This window comes from Emydura macquarii, unplaced genomic scaffold (genome assembly GCF_026122565.2).
Source record: "Emydura macquarii macquarii isolate MOO-44397 ecotype Brisbane River unplaced genomic scaffold, CSIRO-AGI_Emac_v2 contig_1253, whole genome shotgun sequence".
Classification (NCBI taxonomy): Eukaryota; Metazoa; Chordata; order Testudines; family Chelidae; genus Emydura; species Emydura macquarii.
Genome location: NW_027131390.1, coordinates 10,621,527 through 10,640,541, shown reverse-complemented (window position 1 = coordinate 10,640,541; position 19,015 = coordinate 10,621,527). Strand labels below are relative to the sequence as shown.

The following is a 19,015-nucleotide window of genomic DNA, read 5'->3' as shown; positions in this document are numbered from 1 at the left end:
TGCTCCATTAAAATCTTTGCAAATACAGAGTACAGGGAATACTGTGATACTTGCAAATGCTCATGGCATAGATAAACTTCAGTAACATCATTGAGGTTACCACTGGGTAATCTGGGTATCTCAATTTTTGTTCTGCTCACAAAGAGAGAAACCAGAGCAGATTTCTTTAAGGTCCACTCATGCTCCTATGGTTCTTCGCCCTGAAGAAATTCTGCTCAAGAAGCTTCAGTCAGACAAGTTTGAGAGTTCTTTGCAAGAAATCATGCTGGAAAGAGACCAGGAAAGATTTCAGCTTGACAGGATGATGTGGAAAAATAGGTGGTTGATGTGCATTGTGTGTGTAAACAGGATCTGCAGGTCCTCCTGAGTTGATGGGAGGAGAGAGGAACAGGTGTCAGGGCCAGACTGTATTTGCAAGAGCACACCCACCCTGCTTAGGTGCTCAGCATGAAGGGACTGTTTTGCCCAAATGCTCCCTTTGACTGATGTTGGGTTACAGATCACTTTAATTAAATGTTGTTTCCCTTATTGTCTGAGCAAAGGGCAGCAGAATGTGCTTAGCCTGTCCTGACTGAAGTCACTATCATCTGAACAGAATGGGCTAAGCAAGGGGCTTGGGTGTCAGCACTCTGTCAAAGTTGATGGGGGGGGGGGGACAAGTATTCCTGCCTGCAAGTGTGGGCTCTGCCTAAACTACACCGGCACCAGTAGGGTTCTTAACTTCCCTTTTTACTGTTCAAAGATACAGCTAGCTAAGCTTCCCCTAGGAGTCTTTTGTTTTAAGTGCTTGCTAGAGCTGAAGTTCTCTACAGTGGGACAGCGCTCCTGCCCAGCATCAGCACTGAGGGTCACCCACTAAGAGCTGAAATCAGGGACAGCGGGATGGAACCTCAAGCCACTGACTTCCAGAGGTCATAGTGGGAAAGCAGGTGGTAGCAGATGATGGTGTGCAGCAGAGCCGCTGGTGGTGGGTAGCTGGCAGGCAACTGGCAGAGCAACAAGCGCAGCAGCCAGCAGAGCGAGCAAGCAAGCTGCTGTCTTCCCCCTCTCCCCAGCCAGAGTGGAAAGTGAACTCTGCAGCTGTACCTCTAGACGCTGGGTCTGCCCTGACTAAGGACAACACCTGTGAGTGGGGTGCTGTGAAGGGAGGAGCACATTGAGTTGTTTACATATTAGTTACTGTCACTAGCCAACGTCCCTACTTCTGTCTAGGGATGGATACAGTATGCTTATGTTTTCATGCCACGCCCTTCCTGCCTTCTTTCAACTCTACTATATACTGTTTGCTTATATAGTTCCAGCTACTGGGGATGGGTGGGTTACTTTCACCCAATTAGCCCCTCTGTTATATCTCTATTCAGTTAATTAACACCCTCTGCCAACTGCCTGTCATTCAATAAGGTCCCAATTAATGTCTACTGTTGGGGATTTAAATACTGGGTGCACCAAGTCAGCTCCTGACTCAACATACCTTGTGCCAATACCAGGAAATGGTCCATAAGGTCCTTCAGGGCCTAATCATACTCCATTAGCTATCAGACTCTTCAGACAGGTGACTGCTTTTCAGTTCCTCATGCCTAGAGTTGCCTTCATGTGAGGTCAGGTAGTAGGTCAGGACAGGCCCACATTCAATAGAGACTCAGAAGTCTCTATACATGCACTGCTTTAGATAAAACGTACAAATAAGTTTATTAAGTACAGGAAGAGTTTAAATCATTATAAACCAGAATAATGAGTCAGATTTGATCATGAAGAAAGTAAAGCAAATTGCATTCTTAACTAAATTTAACACCGCAGTAGCCTTACAATCTTTGATGGTTAAACTTACCACAGGCTGGTTGGTAGGTCTGCAACCAGGCTTCCCCCTGTGGGCAGTTTGCTGTCTCGTAGGTGGATTGCAAGAGAGAACTCCAGAGACGAAAACCCCTTTGCCTTTAACATGTTTCCTCCTCACCTCCTGGGGTCAGGTGATAGGTCATGTCTGGCATGGTTTCCTCCACTTGAGTCAAATGAGCCTCGCCTTATGTTCAGGCTAGTCCATTGTTCCCGTATGCATGCCTCAACAAGGTGTGACTTCTCACTATGCTTTGTGTTTGCCTGGATCTATTCAAGCCATGTGAGAAAAACATTTGGGGACATTACATAGCAGTTTCATAACCACACATGTGATGTTGCAAGAAGCATACTATCATCACAATAATGTTCAGTATGTCATGAGCATTCCAAAAACACCTTAGATGACATACTTTGCATTAAACAATACACAGTTACACTATAAGGGTGAACATGAATGATACACAAATCACACCAAAAGGGTGTACATGGAGTACAGCGTGTCACACTAGAGCACTGAACTGGGACTCAGGAGACCTGGATTCTATTTGTGGTTCTGCTACTAGCCTGCTAGGTAACTCTAGGAAAGGTTCTGCTACTAGACAGGTGACTCACTTCCCTTCTCTGTGCCCCAGTTTCCCCATCTGTACAATGGGGATAATGATACTGACCTCCTTTGTAAGCTGCTATAAAATCTATGGATGAAAAATGCTATGTAAGAGCTAGGTATTATTGTTAACCCTCATCTGCCCTTCCGTCATCTCTATCGTTTGCAATCTTTTAACATAGATTGTCACCGTTCTTTAGGGACATGAACTGTCTCCTCCTGTGTGTCTGCAAAGCATCTGGCACATTGTGTCCCATAAACAATAACGTTGCGGAGTGAACACACGGTTCATGCCAGGACACAGATTGCATGCATGATCCCTGTACTGTAGCTGTAAGGGGCAAGTAGTATGCGTGTCTGGAAAGGTCAGGCAGTGTGTGTGGTGGGAGGAGCTGGCAGGGCCAGGCCATGTGTGTGTGTTGGGGAGTTGGTAGGACAGCCCATGTATGTGTGTTGGGGAATTAGCAGGACAGTCTGTGTGTGTGGTGGTCAGCTGTAGGAACAGCCTGTGTGTGTATCTGGGGGGCTGTAGGGACAGGTTCTGTGTGTGTGTTGTGGGGGCTGTAGGGCTAGGCTGTATATGTGCGTTTGTGCTGGGGGATTGGCAGGACAGGCTGTGTGTGTTGGGGGCTGTAGAGCCAGGGTGTATGGGTGTTCGGTGGCTGTAGAGCCAGGTTGTGAGTATGGGGGTGGTTGGCAAGAGGCTGTGTGTGTGTGTTAGGGGGTTGGCAGGACAGGGTGTGTGTGCTGGGGGACTGCAGGGATACGGGTGTGTGTGTTTGGGGGTTTGGTAGGGCAGCCTGTGTATGTGTGTTGCAGGATTGACAGGACAGGCTGTGCGTGTGTGTTGTGAGACTGTAGGGCCGGGCTGTGTGTGTGCTGTGGGACTGTAGGGCTAGGCTCTGTGTGTGTGTGTGTGTGTGTGTTGTCCCTGAGCAGACACCTCTGCCAGCCCCGGACACCAAAGGGCCGAGGTCGGTGCCGGCCCGTTTGCGGACGGCGGGGGGGTGGCGAGCCCCTCACCACGCTAACCCCGCCAGCGCGGGGCGGGGAGCGCGCGGGCAGCGGCCGCTGTGTCACGGGGCCCGCACCGCCCTGCAGGGAGCCAAAGGCGGGGCAGTGACGGCCCAGGCCCGGCCGGCCCCGCCCCCGAATGTGGGGCTCCGCCGCTCACGGCGCCGGCGGCCGCTGGGGCGGGTAGTGCCGGGCGGAGCCCGGACTACATCTCCCGGCGGGCCTGGCGGGGGCTCGGCGGAGCTTGGCCGGCCGGCCGCGGACGTGGGAGCCGAGCGGCTTGTGAGGCGGGCGGGCGGGAGGCGAGATGTGGCTGAAGCCCGAGGAGGTGCTGCTGAAGAGCGCCCTCAAGCTGTGGGTGGCGGAGCGCTCCAACCGCTACTTCGTGCTGCAGAGGCGGCGAGGCTACGGGGAGGACGGCGGGGGGCGGGCGGGTGAGTGAGCGAGCGGCCCCTCCCCCGCTCCCGGGGGTGGGGGTGGGGGCGCAGTGCCGGGCCCTCTGCCGGTCGGGCCCCGCCGCCGGGGTTTCGGGGGGTCCGTGGGTGCTGGGAGCCCTGGTCCCGGGGTCACGCGCTCCCGGCCGGGGGGACCAGCCTGCCCTCGGGATCGCTCTCGGGCGGGTTGGGGGGGGGTCTGGGCCCCTTCTCTTGGGGTGTTGCTGGGCTGCTCCTTTCCCGCCCCAGGAGGGGCTGCAGACGGGGGGGCTGGTAGTGCAGAGGGGCTGGGACGGGGGGCCGCAGCCAGCCGAAAAGACGTGGGTGAGGGAATGGAGGTGGCGGGCCCCCCCTCTCCAGTGTTCCTCCATGCCCCCTAGGGGGGTCTGCCCCACAGTCTGAAACCCTCTGAGGTAAAGGTGCAGGGGCCGGGGGGCTCAGGACAGGGCACATAAACCTGTCAGAAACCAGGGGAGGAGGGCACCTGACTTCTGGGGACTGGCAGTGGGGGATGACAGGTCTTTGTCGTCAACGTCACAAGCTTCGTTTTATAACAATTGCAGGCTGCAAAATCTGATCTTTGCTCGTCATCATCTGTTTGTACTGCTGTAGCATCCCGGAGCCCCAGTCGTGGAGCAGGGCCCCCTTGTGCTAGGTGCTGTACAAACACAGAACTCCTTCCATACAAAATAGTGGCTCCTCTCTGCTTGCCCTTCCCAGGAGAAATCCCTTGTATATTTGGGGGTGGGAGGAGAGGTTAGTTCTTGGATGTTCTGGACGAGTCACTCATTTCTGGGTTGTCCAAGGCAGTCTTCAGTTGTGACATTGTGAATGACCGAGAGATTTTTAAAAGTGTGCAGGTGAGGGTTTTATCATCTCACTGAAATCCAGTGCAGGCTCCTTCGTCCTGGTGCGGAAAGATGCACTATCCGGTCTGCAAGATGTTGTCCTGACTCCAGAATGAACCTTGGTGGCTCTGGATATGCCATCCTTGCGTTGTAGACTTGGGTAGGGCTGGCCCATCGTCACTCACTTGGCCTGAAGTTTATCTTTCTGTCTGTTGCTATTTGCTTAAAAATTGTGATTACAACAAAATGGAGAGCTGACTCCAGAATTAAAAGTTCACTCTTTTAAAGATGAATTTTCTCCACAAAATCATGTGTATTTATTTATAGCTGTCCAAGTGTCTGTTCTGAGCCCTTGTCTCTTCTGAAGGTGACACCTCTGTGACTAGTTCCCTGTCCTTGATTGTATTCATCAGTATGCAAGGACACGTTTACAAATATATTCCTACTGTCCTCCCCCTAATCCTTGTGGCAATTACACAGTTGCTGTCTATTTCTTTCATCATTATATCATGGCAACTCTTGTCTAGAAAAATGTTATTGTTGACTGTCAAAGAATGAAATTGCAGAATATTCTTGAAATAAAATTTTATATAATGAGGGTTAGAAAGAGATGGTCTATGAAATATATGTTTGCAGTTAGATATGCTTTTATACCTATAAAATATAAACTCAAGGTGTTAATTAACATAATTGGCTATGTTTGTCCAGTTTTTAGATCTTTATATTGCTGGGTGCCATACACTTATAAAAAGGCTATACTTTATCAAATACAGTGAACATCTCCTTGGGTAGGAGACCAGCCTAAATTTACTGACTACAGTCTTTCTTCCCTTATTGGCCTTCTCTATAGTACACCTTTTAAGCAGGACCCCAGTCCTACAATCAGACGTGTGTATGTGACGCTTGTGGGTTTGATTATGGGATTAGGGTGCAAGTTTGCAACTAGTTGACATTGTTGGCTATAAATTGTGGTTTGTGTCTACACACAGCATAGTTAGTACTTGCTTGGTAACTGTGATAGGTAACAGTATCTTGCAGTTGCCAGAGGCTTGTGCTGGAAAGTGATTGTCTTTCTGTAATCAGTCTGCTGCACAGTTTTTTCTTTTCCTTGTCTTTTCCCCCTTTCCTTTTTTAGATGAGACCGCTTCCTCCCCGTAATCATGCAGCATGTTTTGGAATTTGTTAGGCTGGTTCTCTTTCTCATAGTTCCATGCACGGTCCAACATGCATTGCTTTATGTGCTGCAGGTGCCACTCTGTGTCCACGTCTTCTGGCTGTTTTGTCCCCTGCAGAGGCATTATGGGATCACAGCTCAGATTTTTCCAGAACTTACTATTACAGATTTTAGGCAAAAGTGGCAGATGTGAATGGCAACTGTGAATGCAAAGCTGCAAGGTATATACAGCAGTGTTTGTTGTAACTAGGGTCAGATGAGAGTGTCCTGAGCTGTTTACAAAGACATGGCTGTACTTGTAATATAGGCAGGACCTTAATTAGCAGATTAGTATCCCTGCAGTAGTTGCATGAGAGAACTCACTGTAACAACATACAAGCTTTCCAATGAAGAGATAGAAACTAAATTATTTTTTGCCGATATCATTTTTTTTTGGCTGTCTCAAGAGGATGCTGCTTTCTTTTCAGCTTGAGGTACTTAGATAAATTGGAATAGTTAGAAGAAAAGATTTTGTGGATAATATACATTGCTGGAACCAAATCCTCTCTGCTCCCTACACTAAGTCATGAGTATCATATAAGTCTATCATCCTGAGTATCCTGGCTTGAAGAAAGGGGGTTCCTTGGAGGTTTGGTGTAGTTCAGGGTTGAACTGCTTAATGGCCATTACTGCAGTCTTGAATCTGCAGTAGCCTTTACTGCTGTGTCCTGTTCTGTAGGGGCCATGGCTTGCTGATCCATGTCGTGACCCTGCTGTCTCTTTTTCCTGGACAGTCCATGACCCCAGAAATATGGAAGGAGCAGCTGCACAACTGGACTTCCTTGCACGAGCTGGAGAAGTCTTGTCCCTCTGTGAACATGGATTTTACTCGTAATGATATCCACCAAAAGAGAATTGAGTTTAGTGGAAATGAAAGGCAACATTTTTTCAGTGACAATGCGCATGTCGTTGATAGAATTTCTTCTTAGACTTATTTGAAAGTATTTGGATATCACTGCTTAATCTTTCAGGGAGATTTTTTTACATGAACAGCAGGACACAGGAGATGAGAGATTTGATATGTTATAATGGGATGGCTGCCTTTCAACACTTGATGGATGGATACTGCTGCAGTATTAAATATATAGGTATAGGATATAAGGTAGAAAGGATTCATACCTGCTGCTGTTTTACTAGACTAAACCTTTCAAATGGCTGGCTTGCAGCAGGTTTACAACTGTGGTAGAAAATGGGATGAAAACTTACTATGTTAATAATGGTCTTGTGTGATCTATGCAGCACTTAGTTTTGGGAGCTATAAGTTTGTTTTGCAATGCAAATATTTGTATGACTGGCAGCACCACTGTTGCATGAGGTGTACACTAATCAAAGGAGCTGAAAGGATTTGCTCAAGCTTCCCGCTTAAAATCACCTCTGAGCTGAGATGAAGTATGGAAAATTTCAGTGGCAATACATTTTTTTGCAGAAGTTATAAATGTGAAGATAATAGGTTATAACCTAAGTCCCGAGTATATAATTGAGCTGCTTAATGTTGTTAAAAAGTCATGATGTAACTTTAACTATTGGGCACTGTGGTATATAGTAATATTATACAAAATAGGTTATGAGACATTTTCTAACCAGTTTTTAGAAATACTTCTCACTGTTTCATTACCTGTTTCAACAGAAGCTGTCATGATACCAATACTTCTATAAAGAGCACTAAAGCAGTCTGACATAAAGCAGGACTCAGTAAATTCAATTGCTGTTTGAAAGTTGGAGAAAACAGGATCTTACAAAGTTGTTGTAAAGTGCTATTTTTAACTGAGGTATTTAAAACCATTTCTAAATTAATCAGAATTAATCTCTATCTCTGACTTCACATCAGCTTTAAAAGTCCCCTGGTTTTTCATGCACTCACATGGCAGCTGGAGTTCTTGAGACCTACTCCACATTTTAATATTTTTAGGTGGTTTCCTGTTTGATAATAAATTGTTATTTCAGACACTTAAAATATTTTCTGTTTATTTATTTTCTTCAGTTGTATCTAGGGATTAAATTATCTCAGAATATGTTGTATTTTTCTTTAAATTCACAGTTTATGGCTATGTCTACCCTACTGACTATGTCAGCAAAATTTGTCACTTAAGGGTGTGAATATTCCACCCACTGAATGACATGTTACACCGACATAGCACTAATGTGCATGGCCCCATGCTGGCGGGAGAACTTCTCCCACTGACATAGTTTATGCCGCTCCTGGGGATATTATTTTTTAGGCCAATGGGAGAGCTCTCTCTGCCATGTGACTTGACTTCAGTAGAGCCAGTAGGCCCTGGCTGTGTTGTAATCCTGTGAGTGAATTCTCCAGTCTTACTGCTTCTTAGAAACTCCTCATTTTATTCATGGAAGGGTGATGTTCACACTCCATCCTGTGCTTGACTGTATGACTGGGAGGTTGTGCTGATCTTGGTAAAGGGAGGATGAAGTGTATAATAAAGTAGTACTTTGCCCCTCTTACTAAAAGATCTCAAAGTGCAATACAAAAACGTTTTTCAGCTCCCATTTAGATGGTTGATATTATACCCATTTTATACACAAGTGAGCTGAACAGTGAAGTTAAGTGACTTAACCAGGGGTGCCAGCAAGAAGGTCTTGGAGCCGGAAATCCTGACCCCTAGACCTGTTTTTATTCACTAAACAGAGCACCTCCTGAAACTAGTATCCTGTTTGGAATCTGTTTTTATTATATGCTTTCTGGACTTAGCTAATCAAGTTCCATTAAGTTAAGAATTTATCTGAAGAAACTGGATATTGAAGCATGTTTAACAAATGAGATTTATTTCCCTGTCTCTCTGGTCTTGGCTGCTTGGTGGTTCTTTATATTGTGGTAGCACAGCTTCTTGCTGACTAGGCTGAATGCTCTTCCCAATACTGAGGGCTCCTAATTGATTGTTTAGAAGTGACAGCCTATATGGAGTCAACTTTATATTGCCTTTATACAAATCATTTAACTGATACTTGAAGGGTATGTCTACACTGCAGACTGAAGTCGATTTACTTTAAATCAACTTCCCCCTCCGAATTTTAGAAGTCGCAGGAGCGTGATCACACCATGCTCCTTGTGCCGGGCTCTTGTGTCCCCACTGGCCACACTTGGGTTAACATTCAAAGCAGTGCACTGTGGGTAGCTATCCCACAGTGCAACTAGCCACAGAGGCTTTTGGGAAGCTTGTCGTCATCCTATGATGCAACGTGCTCCCTCCCTGTCCCTTCTTGTCCCAAATAAACCGCAAACGCTTTATTGTGTCTTTTTTTTTGCCGCGTGCATGCTCTTGCCGGCGAGACATGGAGCCTGCTCAGCTCTGCTCTATCATTGTGAGCACCACAAATACTTCATGGCTTATCCTGCAGTATTTTCAAAGGTGAGAGAGGAACTGCAGCATGGAAAATATCGATGTTACTGAGGCTGCCCTGCTACAAGCCATAGAGCGGAATAATTCCCATTTGCTGCAGGCTGTCGCACATCATCATTAGTCCGTGGAGCGCTGGTTCAGGTCCCAGGAAACAAGCACAGATTGGTGGGATCACATTGTTATGAAGGTGTGAGATGACGAGCAGTGGCTGCAGAACTTTCATATGCGAAAGACCACTTTCTTTGAACTTTGCACGAAGCTGTCCCCAGCCTTGAAGTGCATGAATACTCGCTTGAGAGCAACTCTGACAGTGCAGAAGCGAGTGGCCATTGCTCTGTGGAAGCTGGCAACCCCAGATTGCTACCAGTCAATTGGGAATCAATTCACAGTCGGTAAATCCACCGTTGGAGCTGCTGTGATGCAAGTGTGCAGGGCCATCAATAGGCTGCTGCTAAGAAGAGTAGTGACTTTGGGAAACGCGCAGGACATAGTGGACAGGTTTGATGCAGTGGGGTTCCCAAACTGTGGGGGGGCAATAGAGGGCATACATCCCTATCCTAGCACCTGACCACCTTGCCACAGAGTACGTAAACTGGAAGGGATACGTCTCAATGGTGTTGCAGGCCTTTGTGGATCACAAGGGACATTTCACTGACATCAATATGAGGTGGTCTAGAAAGGTGCATGACGTGTTCATCTTTAGGAACTTGAGTTTGTTCAATAAGATGCAGGTGGGCACTTTCTTCCCTGACCAACAAATAATATTGAGGATGTGGAAATGCCAGTAGTGATCCTGGAGGATCCTGCATACCCCTTGCTTCCTTGGCTAATGAAGCCCTACACCAGGCACCTGGACAGCGAGGAGCATTTCAGTAACAAGCTCAGCAAGTGCAGAATGGTGGTGGAATGTGCATTTGGCTGTTTAGAAGACAGATGGAGATGTCTGCTTACTAGGCTTGACATCAGTGAAAAGAACATCCCATCAGTTATTTCTGCGTGCTGTGTGCTCCATAATTTGTGTGAAACGAAGGGGGAAAAGTTCCCCTAGGGTTGGGCCATGGAGGCTGGTAGGCTGGCTGCAAATTTTGAGCAGCCAGATTCCAGCACTACATTCAGAGCCAAATGCGGAGCCAATCAGTTTTGCAATGAACTGCAGTAATGTATGTCTGTGCTATGCCTTTATTTCCCATCCCCCACCCTCGCTCCAGAGGCCCCCTCCCCTTCTCTTCCCACCCAAGCTATGAATGAATAAAGACAGATGTTTTTTAATGCCACAAAGTTTTATTTGGGACCCGTTTTAATGGGGGGAAAGGAGGATAACTTAACATTGTAAAGTGTCACTAAGCAAGCAACTGTGGTTGTGTGCAGTTCTTAAAGGAGCTGTCGCGTCCTTCTGCTTGCTTCCATCGGTGTGAAGTGCAGCACGTACTGCACCCTGCTCAGTCTCCTCCTAGACCACTTGGGGGCGGGGGATGATAATAAAGCAGTAGGCAGAGGAGCATTTTGGAGGGGTTGCAGAGAGAGTCTGTCCTGCCGCTGCTCTTCTTGGAGCTCTACCAGACACCTCAGCATGTCGGACTGATCCCTCATAATACGCAATATCTGCTGCGTATCACACTTCTGCTTCTGTGCAGATCTTTTGTGGTCCACATCCATGTCTAGTTTTTCAGACAGAGACATCCTCCAGTCTCTGAGCTCTGTGTCAGCAGCTGTGGAGGCGTTCGTTAGTTCGCTGAACATGTCATTCCACATTCTTTTTTTCTGCTTCCTAATCTGGAAAAGTCTTTCAGCTGGAGTTCGGCAAGGGCGGCCCAAGGCTGAGGTGTCTACTGTAAGATAAACAAAACAAAGTTGCCGTTGTTAGCTGACCCAAAGTAGTAAAGGAAATGTTACAATGTAAAAAGTACTTCCCTTGATGTTCACAAGACTAACCCAGACCTGCATTCCATTCTGTACATCTCGGAAGGGTCAGACTGGCATTACAGACATGGTAAGCAAGGGGCCCTTGCATCTTTTATAGAGAGGCTTCATTATCATTAAAATCCACAATCCACACTTGAGCAAGGAGAGGGACCATCAGGCTACCCTGTAAAATGCCAAAGACCGGTTTGGGAGGAGGTGGGCAGAACAGATTAGAGGACACTGCGGGTGAATTGTAGTGGTAGAAAACATAAGGCAACCAGTTTCCCAACCCATAATGCCCATTGCAACAGTACTAGAACTAGGCATAGTCTTGGGGAGGTGCCCAGGGATCCCGTCCATGGCAGAGGAATAAAACGGAATGACTGTATTGGTTGGGTACTTTAAATTTACACCATCTTCCCTAGGTGACCATGTGTGATATCAGTCTCCTGAGGGTAACTCAGGCAGAAAGGGAAGATTTGCTGCAAGCATCAGGGTACAGGCCTAGCCCTTATGCTTTTTTTTGGTTTTATGTTTTTTGAAGAGCTGAAACGTGGCTGCCCCTCAGTCAGGTGATGCCTGCATCCAATTATAATAGTGTTCTTCATAATGTGTTTTCTGTATCTGCTCAATTTGGGTTCAGATAAAATGACTGAGATCAATCCTGTGTTAGTTTCTTGTACTTTAAAACCTTGTGAAATGTTGCCAGCCTTTGCAGAGGATATTGAGAATGTTTTGGCATTTTGAGCAGTGCTGTTTTGTAGCAGAATATAATAAAATCACCCTTTTAAGATGAGTGCTTGCATCAATCTTTGCAAATGGTGACTTTGCAAATATATCTTTGTGCCATATATCATAGCTGAAAACAATGATAATGGGAGACTAGCAAGAAAGCTAATAATCAAAACATCTGCTAAGTCAAAGCCAAGTGTAATACAAGCTCCATGTTATGAATAATTCAATAAGCAAAAGCTCTTCAGACAAATACGAACATTCTCTATTTAGAACTAAACTGTCAAATGCTGGTTTACGACAGCAGAAAATAAGATTGTGCTCACTTACATTCTATACAATTATTACAGTTTGCAAGATAAGATTGGTTTACTTGACGTAAATAACTTACTGACCCTTAGTTGCTCTTGTTTTGTATTTTTCTTAAGGAGTCCTTTTCTTGATAGGAAGTGCAACAGAATCATTTTGAAAAATTAAAAGCCACTAAAAAATAAACTTTTGGCATAGAAGTGTGTGTGACTTAGTCACGTAATATCTCAGGCTGAGTAATGAATGCAGGATTAGAACCTGAACGTATGATGCAAAATCCTAATTTCACTCTGTTTAATAAACTGTCTAAAACTGTATCTTAAATACCACAGGCCTTCTCATGGGAACACTAGATGCAGTCTTGGACTCTACGTCAAAAGTGGCCCCATTTCGCATCCTGCATCAGACACCAGATTCTCAAGTCTACTGGTCCATTGCATGTGGTAAGTGTGATTCTTTATTTAGAAGCTAAATGGTTTTGAAAAGTGGCAGATCTTGTTAATGCCAATATACTGAAGAATGGTATGTAAATATCTGGTGAGGTAATTCCCTCAAACCCCATCAGGTTTTAGCAGTAAAACTGCTCATCTACACTGAGGAAATGGAAAACCTGCCAGCTGTTGCTCATTTAGGACTGCAAGTTGCTGAGTAGTTTAATATTTTGCATTTAATAAAGCATAGTTTATATTCTTAGTTATTTTTCTTAAATAATGGGTACAAGCTTGGGCAAACAACACTTCATTTCAGCACTGAGAACTAAATTATTAAATCTGAGATACCACAATAAAAAGCATTATATATAAAAGGTTATAGGCACAAAGGCAATTTTTCTTTCAATGCAACTTGTGACAAACTCACTAATTATCATGGAAGAGCTAAATTGTGTTGGTATTATAGAAAATATATCAATGCTGTTTTCCCCACTACAGTACTCCAGTAGTTCTTTTATTTATATTCAAGTTAGCTGAAATGCATAAATCATCTAAAAAGGCCTCAACAGTCCCTTTCTGCTGAGAGGACCCCCATCCAGAATACATTTTGCCCAATAGCTTTATATTTCTGAAGAGGATATAAGGCTAAAATATTCAGATAATAATATGGAGCTATCCTTTGTTCCTGATGAGTTTTGTATCAGGACTTTAGCCAGCAGCAGATTTCTGCTAGTGGGTTATAACAAAGTTAATGTTCACATCAGTTTCAGCCTTCATTCAGTTTATCTCCAAGCCAGTTAGATCAACGTGTATTGACACAGTTAGTTGCACAGCCAGTGCTAGGCAAATAGACACACCTATATAAATACTGGCATTATGAAGAGTTTATAGTGTTAGAGCATGATCCGGCATCCACTGAAGTCAATAAACAGATTCCCATTGGCTTCTATGGGTGTTAGATTAGGTTCTTAGTATAGCTGAGGTTTCTATGCAAACGTAGTTGGAACAGCTTTTCTCAGGGGCTTATAGAGACAATGGAAGCTTAGTGTGGGTGCCACAACCTTCATCTCTCCCTAGGGTGGGGATAGCACTGGAACTCTGCCAGGTGCTTTAGCAGTACAGCAGTCATTTTCCAGTTGTCCTGTTCCAATAAGAATTGGTTTAACATAGGAGAGCTCATCCATTACTAAATATCAGCAATGTTCAATAGGCAGCTACTCTGACAAACTCTACATGTACAGTACAGGTAAAAATGGCAGGTACGTTCAAAGGCCACACTATCTCATCCTCCTACACATCCCCCCTTCAGACTCCTCTCTTTCATGATGCCTACAAAATCCTGCCTGCTACTATATCTAGGAGAGTGACAAGCTGTCACTGTCTCTTTTCCTGCCCTTACTTGTACTAACTCCTCCATTCCTGCCATTCCCCCTCACTTACCTCTACTCTGAATTAAAAAGGAGGCTGAAGAGGAGGAAGAAAACCATCAACAAAATAAAACACAGCTGTGCCAGTCATTACCATGTTCTTTTGCTTGAGTTAAATCCCTAGCCCCAACCCTAGGTTTGTTTGTGTCTGTTAGTTGCAAGCCCTCTGGGGTGGAGACTATGGGGAGATTTTCAATGGTACGATGAGAATTATGTGCATAACTGGTATTTATGCTTTTGAAAATCTACCCCTGATTCTTTATGTGTATTTGCCTAGCTCAGTGGGACCTCAGTCCTTCCCTGTGTTGCTCCAATAGTGTGATAAGGAAACAAGTTATTTCATAATAGATCTATAGGCTTCACTGTTTGCCCATTATGATCAGTACCTTTAAGCAGTCTAACTTCTCTCTCACAACAGCTGCCCTGAATATGTCAGAGTTACATCCTGAAATATGTGGGGAAAAAGTTGTCTGAGGAGAGAGATCATATTGGTAATTGGAGTTTGTATAGGCTTTCAGTCGATTCCTCTAGGGATATAGAAAACAAATACAATGATACTTGTTAGACTTGAGAATGTGAGAGCTATGTAATGGCCCACTGTTAGGTTGTTCTTCTGTGAAGCCTTTGTATTGTGACTTCAAATAGATTCCCTACTTTCAGGTGCATCTCAGTTTTTCTAGTCCTATGAAATTGCTTTGGTATTCTCCCTAGGGCAGAAGGTACACAGCTTTTTCCATTCTAAGCCCATGCAGCTCAACAGAGTTCAGAATGATTATGATAAATTTGCTCACAAGGGGGTCTGAGAACAGCATGGGTGGGAATATACAGAAACCACAAATATATTGTTTTTTCTAACTTCTCTTTGCTTGTTAAAGTAAACCAGGATCATGATTGTAGCAGGAATTGAGTTCCTTCTCCTCTCACCCTTTCATGCCAGGTACCAGTTCATTATTCCTTCCTGTTGTTCTGTTTCCTGCTGAATGATAGCACAGTGTTTGACCTTGAGAACAGGATCGAGCTTTTCTAAGCATCTTTCCGTAGAGACCAAACTTTTGTCCCTTTTATGATTTGCTCAGTTTCTAGTTGTCCAAAAAGAATTAATTTCTGGAAGCTCAATGGAATAGCACTGAGCCTTGCTGATAGTACTGACTATTTCCTAGACATACTATATATTGCAGTTAGTAAGTATACTAGTAAGATCTAATTCTAACTGCTACTCATGTCATGTTTGTGTTTTTTTGATTTCTCAGACATTATCTAGAGCTCTGGGAACCTCCAAATTTAAAAATGCAGTTATAATCTAAAATTTGTAGTGTCACATTTTAGTTCATCAGTTTTTTCCCAATTAAATCTTTCCGTTTAATAGACTCTTGAACAAAAATGAGACACTCTGTATAAGAATGTCATAAGCCTCCAGCTAAATTTTTTTATCCAATCTCCAGCCCCTCCTTTCAGTGCCTTTGAGGAAAGATAAACTTTGCAGCATTCGCTGAGACATTTAATACATTATTGGGTCCAATCCCACAAATACTTACACACAAGTACTTCCTCTATTAAATGCTGTGCTGTAGTCACGTGGAATTTTGCTATCCAATAGTTATCAGCATCTTCTTTTCTTCAGTTAGACAAAAAATTAGATCCTTTTGTACCCTCAACTGCTTTAAAAAGACATTAATACCAGATCCCTATATTGTAATATGAAATCTCTCCCCCTGCAATCTAATCTAAATCTAATCTCCTCCTGTGCATGCTCTTCACGGACATCCCTAGAGGATAATGATCTATCAGAGAACTAATTATGATGTACTGTCCAAAGCACAATGTGTGGAGTAACACAACCTAAAACATATGACTTTTAAAAGCAAGGGTAAACATTGTGAAGTTACTAGAAAATGAATAATTTGTAATAATAATCTGTTGGTAAGTAAAATCCTAGGAACAATCCTGAGAATATAAGAAGCAGTAGTGACAGGCTGTCATAAAATATACTTGGTTGATGAATGCAATAAAAATACCTATAAGTGAATACAAATAAACATGTACTCTTGAGAATTCTATTGCCAGGACGTCAACCCTTAGGAAGCCAGAAAAGGGATCTGCCTGCTAGTACTTGAAATTCTATCAATTTTGTGTTACATATAGAAGTGTTAATCTAAAAGTTTGCATAATAGTTTCTCATGCAAAGCACAAATACAGGCTGTTCCTTCCACAAGTAGTATCCAGTTAATAAAAACAAGAGGCTAAATTACTTTCCCATTGTTACAATGTAATTATTTTTTAAAAATGCGCTATTGGGATTTGAGCCTTGCCTGAGGCCTACTTGCTATTATAGTAACCTGGTTCGTGCATAATTGATTCTGGGGAAGGCATGCGAATGATGACAATCTTATTGTTCTTTTCACTCTAATCATGTTCAGAGCAAGATTATTATTCCCATAAAACCGGTGGCCAATTTTAGTTAAAAAAGTAATTAGAAAATGAAAAAATGGTTCATGAAGAGCCTGTGACACTTTTTTTTTTAAATCCCTCCCTTAGAATTTGGCTGCATCTGTGCCTCAAAATCTTTGAGGCTGAGTTTAGAGAACTGCCCCAGGTTCTTAGTGGGTAGTCTGGCAGAGAATCAGGTTTGTCCTATTTTTGCAGTGTTAATTACTCTTGACATTATTTTCACCTTTTTAAAATGCCAGGGCGTCATAAATATCTTAACTTAGAGGAATTTCTATTCAATCCCAAGGCAGTGTTATGAGGAGGGAGGTAGTGATGGTGCATTCATGTACTGGGCCCTTTTATTTTTAAGCAATTCTTCTGAGTATGAAAACTTGTAGCCTCTCCTACTGTAGTATCTGCTTACCCAAAAGTGCTTAATAAGTCCTTACACAGTCAAAGGCATTTTATGGAAAAAGCACCTAAGCCCTAGAAATAGTCTGAGTACTGTATGTACTCAGCTGTTGTTTCATGAACGTCATCTTTAATTCAGTAGTCTTATGAGTGTGCATTACTAGCTATTACCACTAGCAAAATTCCTAATTGAGTATATAAACAGGCCTACTCTTGGAGTACTGACATTTCACACATCATAAAACCAGCTAGCAGATAATATCTTTCTGTTGTATGATATTTAAACTGCTAATCAAAACATCTTGCTGGAAAGTACATGTGTTTTATTGAGACAGATCTTTTTCTTTTTCCTGTAAAGTTGTTATGACATTCATTAAACGATAGTTGACAGCTCTCTGAAACCAAAATCCTTGCGGGAAGATCAAGAAAAAATTGATTAAGTATTTTCACTAGAATAACAGTTCATGGGAAATGAATTAATGAGGCTGATTGCCATTTGCCCTATGAGAAAAGGTTGAAAGAATTGTGCATGATCAGTCAAGAGAAGAAAAGGCTATATGATAATAGCTTTTAAATATTTAAGTTTATTATAAATAGGATGGTGATTAATTGTTCTTAAATCCACCAAGGTTGGGACAAGAAGTAATGGGCGTGGATTGCATCAAGGGAGATTTAGGTTGGTTATTAGGAAAAACTTTCTAAGTGCAACGATAGTTAAGCGTTGGAAGTTACCTTTGAGAGTTGTGGAATCCCTGTCATTTATAAGAACAGATTAGACAAACATCTGTCAGGGATGGTCTTGATATATTAATCCTGTCTCAGCAGGGTGGGTGAGACTAGATGATCTCTTGAGATCCCTTTAATCCCTACATTTCTATGATTTAATTACTGCATTTATATGCCCTTTGTAATGTGGATGATCAGCCTCTCCTGGATTGTACAGTTTACTTCTTTCTAAATATTGATTATGTCAATGTTTATTAAATTAGTCTTGTTGCTGCATATATACAGAGAAGGAGAAGAAAGTATCTCATACTTCAGTACATTGGGTTTGGAGGAAGTGCAAGAGTGAAATACCAGTACAGCTTGGTGGGCCAAAATATGTTTCAAGGACCAGTCAGCTTATATGATCAGAAAGACAGTCATTTCTGAATTAGGAAGGAGCTTCAGCATACATTCTGTATTTTGAATGGAATAAGATTTCTTTACAGTTATGGAAGCCTAATATAGCACAACAGTACTCAGCATGGTTTGATCTTGCAGTGTAGACAGGACTTGAATTGTGTAGACAGAACTACAGTTCTTCCTGAACTGTGGTCACCAAAGCTTTAATGTGATTAGGAATATGATTAATATGTGTCTTGGTCACAGCATAATATAGCCATGTTGAGTGTTTTTAGGTGGTAATCAGCTCCTGCCTTATGATAGTTATTTAGGGTAGACAACATAAATCTCTATATAATGTATCTAAAGGGGGAGAAACTTCACTATATCTAGAACAGTGGTTTCCAAACTTTTTACTAAGGAGACTCACCAAATGCTTTTTTTTTTTTTTTTTTTTTTTGCAACTCACCATTACATACATGCATCCTCTGTCCTGGCACCACAGCCCTAATCCTGGTCTGGTGCAGAGGCGCCCTCTCCAGTTGGAGAAGTTGGAGAGTGAACCTGCCCCGCACTCACCCTGCAGCAGCATCTTCCGACCCGCAGGACAGACCTGGCTCCCCACTCTGTGCGTTGTGACTGTCACATTGGGTCTCAGCACCACTCGGGGTTTGTCTTGGCCACATCTCCATCTCCAAACCTGCCTGAGTCTGCTTCACGCCAGGCCAGGAGAAGTGCATGTTTGCTTAGGCCAGGGCCCTGTGTTGGGTTAATCTGGTACTGGTTGTGGTAACCTAACTAGAACCTTCAAATGATCCACTGATGGGTCGAGACCCAACATTTGGGAAACACTAGTAACTATGATCACTGTGCTGACTACTATAGTTTTGTTTTTTTCCAGTGTGGACAAGGCCTTAGTGAGTTTTGTTTAGAGGAGGTTTATTTCTTAAGTTGTATTAACCCGTTA

At 43.5% G+C, this 19,015-nt stretch overlaps 1 protein-coding gene across 3 annotated transcripts in view; it reads left to right on the top strand.

The window, feature by feature from the left end:
• Nucleotides 1-3,714: 3,714 nt before the first annotated feature.
• TBC1D8B (TBC1 domain family member 8B) overlaps nucleotides 3,715-19,015 on the top strand; it is a 55,729-nt gene continuing 40,428 nt past the window's right edge. Inside the window, exons 1-2 of one of the 3 annotated variants that reach the window (XM_067548137.1) lie at nucleotides 3,715-3,888; nucleotides 12,581-12,691. In XM_067548137.1, the coding sequence (XP_067404238.1) occupies nucleotides 3,762-3,888; nucleotides 12,581-12,691 (238 nt within the window). In that variant the 5' untranslated portion in view covers nucleotides 3,715-3,761. Of the gene's footprint in view, nucleotides 3,889-7,625; nucleotides 7,719-12,580; nucleotides 12,692-16,661; nucleotides 16,731-19,015 lie in introns of those variants that run through there. The other 2 variants (XM_067548138.1, XM_067548139.1) reach the window with 2 other exon arrangements.